The following is a 13,035-nucleotide window of genomic DNA, read 5'->3' on the forward strand; positions in this document are numbered from 1 at the left end:
GAGTGCGTGGTGCTTGATGAACGGGCAAAGCACAGATGTCTATTCTCTTTACTTGCAAGTGCTGCAGTTAGCAGAACTCTGAAATTTAGTGACATATTTAACTCTAGACACTCTTATCCATCCCTCATTAAGGAAAATTTTGCAAGCCTACCATGCCCCTCCAGTTGACTGCCCCTACCATGCACTGAGAGTGCCTTATTTTATGAGCCATGGAATGCTGCAGGGATTATCTGGGTGGCTGCCATGCCTCAGCATGAAAAAGTATAAAAACAGCCGATTCTCATTCTTGCTCTGCCACCTATTGAGAACATAAACTTGTATTAAGTGTCTTAACCTCTCTGTGTCTTATTTTCCACACATGAGATCAGTGCCTGCCCCACAGGGATACTGGGATAACTGAAAGAGGTTAATATGTAAAATGGTTAATTATGGCTTCTAGTTGTACTCACAAAGTTCCCTTCTCTAGGGTTAAAAAGGGGCATCTGATATGGAAGTAGCACTGTGGGAAATACAGTTTACAGATCTCAGGTACTTGAGCATGCTGCTCTAGCAAGAGACCTGTATAAATAAAGGCAGAAGCCTTAGAGCAGGGAAGGAACTCAAGAGGTGGTCCCAGAAGTTCCAGTCTTTAGGCTGGTGTTGCAAAGTTAAACCCATCTTATTGATGACTCACAAAGAGGTGAAGTGAGTTACTAAGAGTTCACAAAATTAATTCCATTAATAAATATTTACTTATTGAGCATCTGCTATGTGCCAGGTGCCATGCCAGAAGTTTGGGGATGCAATAATGAGTGAGACGGATTTTGTGTCTCTCTTCATCAAGAAGTATAGTATGGTGGGGAAGACAGAAATAAAGTAAATAATATAGGCACAGGCAAAGACTTCATGATTAAAATGCCAAAAGCAATGGCAACAAAAGACAAAATTGACAAATGGGATCTAATTAAACTAAAGAGCTTCTGCACAGCAAAAGAAACGATCATCAGAATGAACAAGCAACCTACAGAATGGGAGAAAATATTTGGAATCTATTCATCTGACAATGGGCTAATATCCAGAATCTATAAGGAACTTAAACAAATTAACAAGAGAAAAACAACCCCATCAAAAGGTGGATGAAGGATATGAACAGACACTTCCCAAAAGAAGACATTTATGTGGCCAACAAATATGAAAAAAAGCTCATCATCACTGGTCATTAGAGAATGCAAATCAAAACCACAATGAGATACCATCTCATGCCAGTTAGAATGGCAATCATTAAAAAGTCAGGAAACAACAGATGCTGGAGAGGATGTGGAGAAACAGGAACACTTTTACACTGTTGGTGGGAAGGTAAATTAGTTCAACCATTGTGGAAGACAGTGTGGTGATTCCTCAAAGACCTAGAACCAGAAATACCATTTGACCCAGCAATCCCATTACTGAGTATATACTCAAAAGAATATAAATCCTTCTACTATAAAGACACATGTACACGTATGTTTATTGCAGCACTATTCACAATAGCAAAGAATTGGAACCAACCCAAATGCCAATCCATGATAGACTTGATAAAGAAAATGTGACACGTATATACCATGGAATATTATACAGCCACAAAAAAGGACGAGTCCATATCTCTTGCAAGCACATGGATGAAGCTGGAAACCATGATTCTCAGCAAATTAAGATAGGAACAGAAAACCAAACACTGCATGTTCTCACTCATAAGTGGGAGTTGAACAATGAGAACACATGGACACAGGGAAGGGAACATCACACACCAAGGCCTGTCGGGGGTGGGGGACTAGGGGAGAGATATCATTAGGAGAAATACCTAATGTAGATGACTGGTTGATGGGTGCAGCAAACCACCATGGCACATTTATACCTATGTAACAAACCTGCATGTTCTGCACATGTATCCCAGAACTTAATGTATAATAATAAAAATTAAAATAAGCAGTCTATTTTAAGTTGAAGTATTCTATTGATATGAAAGACACTAAGGAGTAGCTGCACTTCATAAATTGATACAGGTGTTCAATACACCTCACCTTCCCCACCCCACCACCCTCCCACTTCAGCCTGTCAAGATCTCTAGTAAGGCTGAGATGATTTTTACCTACAGAAATTTCATCACTCATACGTATACACCACAAGGGTAACATACTTAATTTTCTCTTAGGTGTAATTATATGTTGTTTTTTGCCATGTCAGTGGAACCAGTAAGTAAATAAACTTCATCTATGGCATGTCATAATAATCAACTTTGCCTGGTGCTTTAGTTTTTCCAAGTTTTTCTTCACATATTTTATTTCAGTTAGTCTTCCCGAATCCTATTCTTAGTCCACAGAAGAAATTAGATTTAAAGGATTAGGTAATTTTTCCAGGTCAAAAATAACAAATGGAGGAGCCACAAGTACAATCTTTTGACTCTGACTCCAACTCCAGTATTATTTTGGAGATTGTTATTCCCACTAGGATGCAGCAGCAATTCTGTCTTTCTCACCACTGTATCTGTGATGCTTGGCATAGGGCCAAACACACATTCGATGTTCAATCAATTTTTTTTTAATTCATGAATGAAAAAAATACGTAACTAATAGAACTTTATGAATTACCTAATTCAACTCTTGAATTTGGATAATGAAACAGAAACCCACTAAGATTAAATATATTACTCAAAAATAATTTGTTTTAAGCTTTAAGCAAGTTTCCCTTAATAGTAATCCATAGCTGCCAATAGTTTTTATTATGATCATTATTGCTATTTTATAGTTTGAACTCAGCCAGGTCTGGTGTCAACTCATAACTTTTCTTATCATAATTGCTCAATAGAGAAGCAAATATCCTGGTGGTTGAAAGAAGGGAAATTTCTGAACAACATCATGTGTAGTGGCCAAGGAAATTTTGCAAATTAAATTATTTCCCAAGTCACTGAAGCAACAGTTAACAACCCAGAGAAGAAAACAACCATGCTGGTGAAATAACAGTAAAGGATAGGTGTCCCATTTCCATCAGGTTTACTTTCCTTAAGTGTTGGAAAGGACTCCCCACTCCCAATATTTGTATTGTAATGGTCAAAATTTGAATTCCAGCTCCACCATTTAGTAACTATGTGGCTTTGAGAATTTTGGTGAAGGCCCTCACATATAACCTCTGGGAAAAAATGCCACTTCCAAGGAATGTTGTGAGCATTCAGTGAATCAGTTGCTGCAAAGCACTGATACTTAACAGGAACCTTTAAATGTTCCTTCCTTCTGTAGGTCAAGGAAGCACTCATTAAAGCCATTACCTGGCCCTTCCATGGCAGATCTTTTATAACATTTATTCAGCTTTGTTTCCAAATTGTATAAACTTTTACAATTCATTTTAATAATATATTTGTTTAGTGTTTCCTCTAAGCAAAATGATATCATAAAGTAAACATGCAGAATGTCTGATCAGTAGGCAGAGATTAATTGGTCAAATATTATGCCCTAGCATATTTTATAGCTTCTATTTCTCAAAAGATTTTAGATTTGAATTTATAATACATGGCCATTAAACCACAGTTGAAAGTTAATTGTTAATATATAATCTTAGCAACATTCTTTTTTGCTTTCTGCATAATTCATGAAGCTCAGAGCATTGTATCTACCAATTAAGCATTTGGTTATATGCCTTGTTTCCATATATCATCAGAGCCTATCACTGACCATCTTTTTTCCTTATAATTTCAGAAATTTTACTGGTAATTGGTATATCTTGATTATCTACCAAAATAAATATGCTCCCTTATTAATAAAAACTTGTTCCATCTAGGTTTTATTATCTGTAGCAGTTGAGGCCTCTTAAAAATAAGGCATACAAATCTTCCCTTCTTAACACAAGAAAGAACATTATGTAATAATTTAATGTTTGGGAGTCATGATATCTATTTATCCTTTGCTTTTAGCTTTGCAAGAAGAAATTATCTAAGAGAGATGATTTGACTATCTGCATAGCCAACTAATTGTACTCCTGAGGCCCAGAATTCAATTGAGCACAGTCAGCTGCAGGCTTGTTGCTTCCTCTCTAATCCTACCCTCTTCCCTTTCCTCTTCTCAGCCCTCCCCACTAACAGTGGATCTGGCTGTTATGCTCCTATTTTTGAATTCCTCTTTATTATGATTACTGTGGTTACTTTGGCAAGTCACATATGTCCTGCATTTGTATTCTTCAATACTATTTCTTTACCCTATTTATATTGACATTGCAAATTTAAGGTGACATCTCATAACTGGGGGTTAAGAAACATCAATTAGATGAAATTGTATCCAAAAAAAATGCTCGACATACATGGCAAGTACTTGATAGTTACCCATTATTTTTAGTTCTAGTTTTGTTATTAATTCATATATAATTAGGCTACTATTGTGAGCACAATTCAGTAATTAATTTCCTAACACTGTTGCATGCCTAGCACAGCTTAATTTTTATGTGTTCATATCAAGACTATAAATTCTTCAAAAGGGTGCCATGCCTTCAATTTCTCTGCACGCCCTAAGTAGAACTAATGAAAATGATACTAGCAACAGTCTATTACATAATTACATCATTACAGCAATCCTCTAGGGTTGGATTATTATATCATTTAATAAATGGAGAAAGTGAACCTCAAATACCTTTAGTGGTAGAGTCTCAATTCAGACTCTGGTAATGTAATCACAAAGGTAGCTCTCTTTACCACTCCTATAAATCCCTTAAGTGCCGATCATAGTGCCTTGCCAAGTAAGCACCTGTAAAGCTTCATTGTTCTGATTGTCTTTTTGATTCTTTTCCCTTGCAGATGGACCCCCATGAGAACATCTTACTGAGCACTCTTGAGATAAAAAATGAAATGGCCACATCTGAGGCTGTGATGGGACTTGGAGACCCCAGAAGCACAATGCTAGCCTATGATGCCTCCAGCATCCAGTATCGGAAAGCCGGGTTGCCCAGGCATAGTTTTGGCCGAAATGCTCTGGAACGACATGTGGCACAAAAGAAAAGTCGCCTGAGGAGACGCGCCTCCCAACTGAAAATCACCATTCCTGACTTGACTGATGTGAATGCCATAGATCGGTGGTCCCGCATATTCTTCCCAGTGGTTTTTTCCTTCTTCAACATCGTCTATTGGCTTTATTATGTGAACTAAAACATGGCCTCCCACTGGAAGCAAGGACTAGATTCCTCCTCAAACCAGTTGTACAGCCTGATGTAGGACTTGGAAAACACATCAACCCAGGACAAAAGTGATGCTAAAATACCTTAGTTGCTGGCCTATCCTGTGGTCCATTTCATACCATTTGGGTTGCTTCTGCTAAGTAATGAATACACTAAGGTCCTTGTGGTTTTCCAGTTAAAACTCAAGTGATTTATACACATGGTGGCAAGACAGCCTGAGTGCTCCATGTTGTCTGTTTAGTATGCAGCCTACTCAGAGGGGAATAATTTGGAAGATATTCTTAGAAGGCTCAACAGCATCTTCAGTCATTTGGTCATAACCAGATACTCCTCATCTTCCTTTTTAAGGTTGGCATGCTGTTGAGATGGCATTGTGCTTATGAAACATTATCTATAATGCCATGCAAACACATTACTTGAAGATGATCTATGCTTTTCTTACTAAGATGATAATGGTGTCATGGAAGATTATTCCCACTGGTTTCTGAAAGATTCTCTTGTGATTGGAGCAGGCTAGGGGAATCAAGACAGAGACTCAGGAAACCGATTTGGCCAGTCTCTTTGCTTGAGCACAGAGAATCAACTATGATGTCTTTCATTTTGGCATTTAGAGATGAGGAGACTTCTGAACATTTTCATGCATGGCGGCCAAGGAAATTTTTGCTAAACAGCTATTTCCTAGGTGGTTAAAGTAAGAGTTAACAACACAGAGCAGAGTAGAAAATCAGAAATGACGGTTGTAACAAAAATCAAGCAAGCATGATCCTTATCAGCTCCACACAGCATCTGGTCTATACATACTGTGTCTAGTGGCAAAGGGTGAGTAAGAGAGATTGTTTTTCCATCATCACAAGCTCTTGACAGCATACCTAAAGAGGTTTTTATAGTTTAATCAAAGATAACCATGAAATACAAAAGTTAGAGAAATGAGAATTGTCTTAGATATTCAGGTTAGATTCAGAGTTATTCAAATATACAAATACAGAGCACAAACTAGCAAATATTGTTTTTCTCAGATGAAGTCGGCTGTCCCTGCAATTTTTGTCCCTATAATTTTATTTCTGAATTTAATAGGGTATTTCAAGAGAAGGATCTGTTCATCGCTTTAAAGGATTCATGGTCCTCTCCAGCTTTTTTTTTTGCTTCCAAAATTCTGATTATATTCTTAAGAGACTGGCAAAGTAAGGCTTTGGAGAGATTGGGTGAACTATATTTTCTTATGTGCAATGAAATTCACCATCGTATTTTTCAAAGCAAATAATACTTCAAGGAGTATGAACACACGGAGAGTTAATTTGTGGATTCATTGGTTTTGGGCTTGATTTTCTTAAGAGTGCTTTCATTGTATATGTTGCAATCTGCCTAATCAAGGAAAATATGAAAACTAGTGGAAAATAACAACAAAGCCACATTAACATGATAAATGTTATAAGCCTCAGTTGATATTGCAGAAAAATATGTAACTGTTAATCAGGCAGGCATGATGTATTTTTTTTCTATTTTTAGATTATGCCATTGTGCTTCTTTCTAACTAATTGGACCTATGCATTCATATGTTGGACAAGAAAGAGAATAAGCTAATATGTCTTCCTTCTATCAACATAAGGCTTATATTTTGTTTTTCTTACAGAAAATAGTGAATTGCTAAATTTTCCTTAAAGTTGAATTTGATTGAACTTTTTCTTGGAGGATAACTTTGCTATTTCTATTTTAAAAACAAAGAAAGCTCTTCTTTTTAGAGTAACATCCCTAATTGTGCATAGCAGCCAGTATCCACCTGTGAATAATGTATGTTTTCTTGATTTCTTGTTTCCTTCATGACTGAGCAGCTTGGAATATGATGGAGTACTATTGCCCTTGCATTCCAGCTGTCCAAGAACAACAACAAATCTTTATCCTTCAGCTTTCTGAATTTGCCCCAAAATGGAATCGTATTTTTTTTCCACCAATGTAGGAAACCTTGGCCATTATATTTTGATTACATAATCTTGAGCACCTCTGAGTATCATCTTTGGGCAGAATCTGACCAAGATTCTTCTTATAGGCTCAGAGTAGAGATTCCTCGTGTTTCTCCAGGACACACTTTCTCCTAGGCAATCATTTTGGGGCATCACACTAAGTAAAGTGCCTGCCCCTTGTCAACAGGGGGTAAAGTTTGACTAAAAAACATCAGGAAGGAACATATTGATAACTCAGGGGCACAACTCCAAAATGCCATTCTGAAAAGGCTCTTCTAGAGTCAGCTCAGAGCCCAAGTGTAGAAGTGGGCTCTTATGTGCAATCACTGTACAAGCCATAAAATTCTTTGATATTGCCATTTATGATTACAACAAACTTTTAGATATTCAAGGAAGTCAACAGAGCAATCCAGATCAAAGTGTAGAGAAGCATCTTTGCAGCTTGAGCCTCAAAAGCATAAAACCAGGAATTCATTTCTGCTCTCAGTGATACAAGAAAAGAGGCAAAGGAAAAAAGATGGGACCTTAGAAGCAATGCCCTAAAGTAAAAAGCATACATTGGCACTCAGTAACCACAGAGACAGAAACAACTGACTCATCCTCTCCAGAAATAACAGTAGATGTAGAATTTATTCTTAAATATATGTTTCGTTGAAATGAAATGCAGTCATCAAATGCGAGGAGGGGTGCTAGACCTGATAAGTCTAGAAGACCAGTCAGCTTGATAGCCAGTTGTTAAACTAAAGGACCACAAAGGTGTGTTTAGTAGTTCTGATAGGGGATTACTATCAGTTTATACATATGTATAGATTTTCTTTTAATTATAAACAGCCAGATAGCCAGCAATTAAGGTGTTTTTTCATCTTTGTGAAATTCATGGACAAATTCTGACTCTAAAATGCACAGTCTACATGAAATCTTCTATCTCAATCTGTATATATATATATTGTACATGACTGCTAGTAGGTATGAAATGCATTTCAGAATTGAAAACTCATGCAACATAATCATGTGTTTGCATAAGGAATGTTAAAATTCTTTCTACTGCAATTTATTAACAGGGGAAAAGATTCAAGCAGTGCCATCTAGACCTTTTCTCATTTCTTCAAAAGCAGTGCTAAGTAAAATAATAATAATAAAAATGGCTTATGAACCAAAAGACTTTACATTCTAGCATTAGGAACACACACAAAAAATCTGTCAGCTTACAAAAGCACAACACATAAAGAAAGAGCAGTGGAATGCGTAATGGGGAAATGAATCATGTTTAAAGCAAGACCTGCATTAAATTGGCAACTAAGATAATTTCCATTTTCTATAGGTAACTGTGTTCCAGTTTAATGATTACCTTCATACTCAACAAGAAAAATGGCAAAGCAACGTCAACAAAACAGGTCTGACAACATATCTACGTGTATATATGTGTATATATAGATTCATATAAACATACATACATATATATGCATTCATATGTTGGAAAACAAAAGGAATAAGCTAATATGTTTTATTTCCTTCATTAAACCAATATATGAGTATTTTTAATTTGGCAAACAATAATCAACATACTGAAATAAGTAATACAGGGTACTGAGCATTTCTCTATCAGCAAATCAATTCCTACAGTTTTTATGAACCATTGCACAGTTTAACTCGACAATAGTACTGTACCCCAGAACATCAGAAGTTAAGTAGTTGTCACATTGCTTGTCCAATTGCTCTCTTTTTCAAGGAAACAAATAACATTGTCCATTGGTGATTCAAAAACTAACATGTCTTAAGAAACTGAAAAATGATAAAAATTCCTCCAAAGAGGAAGAAAAAAAAAAAACTAAACCCCACCATGTTGGTTAGGGCAAAATACTAAGTATTCACAACTGTAGCAATCATGCCATTTGGCTAAATGTACAGAGTACATGTAATGTGAGCAACCATAACTTTCACTGAGCGTGTGTAAATATTAAAACAGATTTCTTAAATATTTTTAACTTCTAATTTGTATTTTATGGTAAGGCAATGTGCTAATTCTGTTTATGGCTTAAGTTGATGTGTTATAATATGTAAATAATTAAACATGCTGTAAATGAATAGTCAATAGATACAAATAATTGTTTAGTTTTTTTCTTAATTTTTATTTTTTTTTACTAAGTACTATTACTGCAGTGCCCCCAGCAGAGTAATTTAAACACCCTTTTGCATAAATGGTTTGGGAATCCCAGACAGAAGGGTTTCAATTTGCTATCACACAGTCACACACAGTCACACACACACAGACACACACACACTCAAACACACATAATCTTTTGCTCACCTACTCTGTCTCTCTGCCCGTCTATGGGAAACACTCTACTGTTTATGTAGTCAATGTAACAAACAAGAGATAGCCTTTGAAATGGCAATTGGGAAAAGCAAAAAATGATCATTGATAACTTAATAGAGTTTTTTATATGTCAGAGTTCAAGAAACCAAAGTTTGCAACTTAAATCTCAGTTTTGAAAGAGTAAAAGTTTGTATAGATGGCACTACAGAAAAATAAAAATGGTTATTCCTACCAGCTCCAGAAACGTGTTACACAATACACACTAGAAGACTTTTTTTTTAATAATAGTATTTTGTCCTTAGGTAGTATTGTTCCTTTCAACCAAAGACTCCAGAATTATTGAAAAACAAAAAGTGAAAAAAAAAATGAGATAATGGGGGAAAAAAGGATGCTGCTTCACACCAAAGGTTTAAAAAAATACTTTCCAAATGCACTAGGAACATTGTAAAAACCAGAAAGGAGTGAACAGAATGCTAATGAAGATACTGCCCTAAAGAAATCCGTACAAAAAAAAAAAAAAAAGGCAGCACTGTTAAAAAGCTATTAAGTTTTTGGAAATTGAAGTAGAATATTTCTGTAGATATATTCAAAATTCTGACATCAAATTTTAATTTGCTTAAAGAAGTTTTATTTGTGATGAAGATCAATATGATTCAAATGATGAAAAACAAAACTGTATGTCCTTTGAGTTCCCAAACCAAATGTCACTGCCCTGTCACATCCTCTAATCTGATGCCCATGTGTGTGTCCTTGCGCCATTTGAAGCAAGTTGACAGTTCCATCAGTTTTTTTGTTTTTTTTTTTTTTTTGGTTCAATAATTTGAGTTCAACCATGGTCATTTTAAACATAATTAATCCAAACAAAGTTGCCTATAGTTTAATTTAAATCTCACAGCATTTTAAATTTATTTTGCATGGGTGTTTAAATAGTTCTGTAATGAATATTGTCCCTGCACAATTCTAAATTGTCCTTTTATAAAAAAAAAAAGTGATATTCTAGTTTCTTCACAATGTAGTGATTATCAGCCTTACTAATTACCTTGTAGCCTTTCTTAATATGCACATAATGCACATTTTCCAATGGCTAGAAAAATGCAAAACACAGTGGATATCATTGCATCTATTTTCATGTCTTTCTAAAAACAGGACTATTAAAATCTCTGGGATACGTGAGATAGTAAAAAATGAGGATTATAAATGAATAGCACATAAGAATTATTTTCTTGAATTTAAACTTATTGCAGCCAGTTTCAGCATGTAAATATATAATAATGTTGGCTAGTGTGTAATTCTTGAACTAAGAAATATAAATAAAAATAAAAAGATTGTGTGTGTGGTTTCATTGTGTTCAGAATATTTCTTGTTTGAACTGTTAGTATGAGTTATATTGTAGAATGATGGCTTTTGTGAAATGAAATAAGAAGCCTGGGAGCTTGGGACCTACTGTCAGGCAAACTTGAATTTTAGCATTGATTTGCCAGTTCTGAGGTGTAATTATGTAGTGACAACCTGCCTCTCAGTTTTCTTATCCATAAAGTAAAGACATGATTTTACCTTTTTCATAGGGTAGTTGTGAAGGCGAAATGAAATAACCCCAAAGAAGACTTTAGCACAGTACAAGCTACGTGGTAAGTGGTCTATAAAGAGTAGATGCTGTTGTTTTTTTATTATCATCATTCCAGATGATTCTGCGTAGATCTCACAAATGCTATTACCAGATCTAAAACTTCACCAAAATTAGTAAATATTCCCTAAGTTTAGATATTTTACATTAAGGATAACTAATTAAAAATTTGGCTTTAATCGTGAAAACAAAGGATCAACATGAGGTGTTCATTTAGTTCACGTTGAACATGTATTTGTGGAAGACATTTGGACAATCGCTTCTTAAAAATTGATCTTCATTTAATTCTCACCATATTCCTGAAAGTACAAGAAACTTGAGCTCAGGAAGAATAAGTTCCTTGCCAGTGAGAGAGAAAGAGCCTGGATTTCTACCCAGGCTGGACTCACCCCCACATCCTTGAAACTTCTTTCTACCTCATCATTAAAACTGGGGAACAAGTTTGTCCAATTCTCATTCATTTAGGAGAAACATTTCCCAAAAGACATGTGCCAAGAGGTTGCCATCTGCCAGAGTGTGTGCTAATACTGGAAACACAGTGGTGAACACAAAGTCCCTGCTTTCTTGAATTATGTGGCACCTCTCAAAGGCAGGGAAACTCTCCTGACTCCAGTGAATCATTTGGTGACTAGCCTAGTGTTTTTAACTCCTAATGACTTTGGAATGCCCAAACAGCAGGCTGGTAGACTCTGCTAACTGGAGAGAGAGCCTATCAGAACACAATTGTCCAATAAAGTCACAGACTAAAAAGAGTTATGATCGAGGAGTAGTATAAGCTACATAAAAGGCCCACCTATAAAATGCTTAAGACTCAGTTATCAGGTTATGTTGTAAATGGTAAAACCTAGGAATATTAAATACCTACGTCTGTGCTTGACATCCCTCATGGTAAGTTTCGGTATTTCAGCAGAGAGAATACATGTAAGCTCGCATACATGCACATGCTCACATAACTGGTGATGGTGTGTCCGGGAGTTGGTGTGTATGCATGTGAGTCTGCCTATGAACCCATGTAGGCAGGGGAGGGTGGGAGGGCTAGTAGGAAATGCTGCCAGAGATGGGGTTCACAGTTTACAACTTACCTCAGAAAGGGAAAGTCTCCAGATATTGTCCCCCAAAAAAGCTGGCCAGTTGGTGTTGGGATAATTTCCCCCTTCCATATTCCAAAAGCTATATTTTCTTAAAGTGGACCCTTTAGATACCCTTGCTCTCTTCTGAAACTTGTTCTAATTCTGAAATGTTACATGCCATTTTTCATGCAGAATATTTCTCTAAGCCAGGAAACCCATCTCCCAGAATAATACCAGTTTAATGGAGAAAATTTTCATAAATTCATGAACGTTTCCTAAAAGCTCTGTGACAGAGCAATAGCCAAATGTTCAAATCCTCTCTCATCCCCTACACCACAGCACCCCATCCCACTACGTGGATTAGAACCAAGAATAATCTTGGGATGACAAGTCCCAAAACAATTAGTCCTTTTATCAATATATTGATTTGTGTGTGTTCTGGTCTTTTCTCCTCTTTTGTTTCAAATAAGCTACAGTATTGATTATATATTTGTTTTTGCACTTCAGAAATTTTAATGGTAAAGAAAAGAGAAACTGCTGAGACATGCAGATGAAGCTTAGCACTCAGGAAAGTGAAAGTATAAGGGTAAGTGTGAAAGGAGAAGGGGAGCAGTTTCTCAGAGACTGGGAGGGGGAAGGAGGACAGCAGGCCTCCATAGCAGTAGAGACATGCAATCTCTTCAACGGTAGAGACCTGGGGAATGGCAGGCCTCAGAGCAGATGGCACAGTGATATTTAGTATGCCAGGCCCTGGCCACTGCCCCAGGCATACTGCTAAAGCAGCAGTCCTGGGAACACAGGGCAAGAATCAAACAGGCTGGGACATCTCAGCAGAAAGGAAATGTGGCATTTCCTACACAGCTTCACTTAAGAAGTGAGGCTCATCACTACACT

The 13,035-nt window shown here is 36.4% G+C and overlaps 1 protein-coding gene across 2 annotated transcripts in view; it reads left to right on the forward strand.

Annotated features, from left to right (window-relative positions):
* Positions 1-10,786, forward strand: part of GABRB2 (gamma-aminobutyric acid type A receptor subunit beta2) — a 262,315-nt gene extending 251,529 nt beyond the window's left edge. For both annotated transcript variants that reach the window (XM_055285373.2, XM_055285374.2), the window contains one exon: positions 4,796-10,786. In XM_055285373.2, coding sequence (XP_055141348.1) covers positions 4,796-5,143 — 348 coding nt within the window. In that variant the 3' untranslated portion in view covers positions 5,144-10,786. The remainder of the gene's footprint in view (positions 1-4,795) is intronic.
* The last annotated feature ends 2,249 nt before the right edge of the window (positions 10,787-13,035 follow it).

Source organism: Symphalangus syndactylus, chromosome 7 (genome assembly GCF_028878055.3).
Source record: "Symphalangus syndactylus isolate Jambi chromosome 7, NHGRI_mSymSyn1-v2.1_pri, whole genome shotgun sequence".
Taxonomy (NCBI): domain Eukaryota; kingdom Metazoa; phylum Chordata; class Mammalia; order Primates; family Hylobatidae; genus Symphalangus; species Symphalangus syndactylus.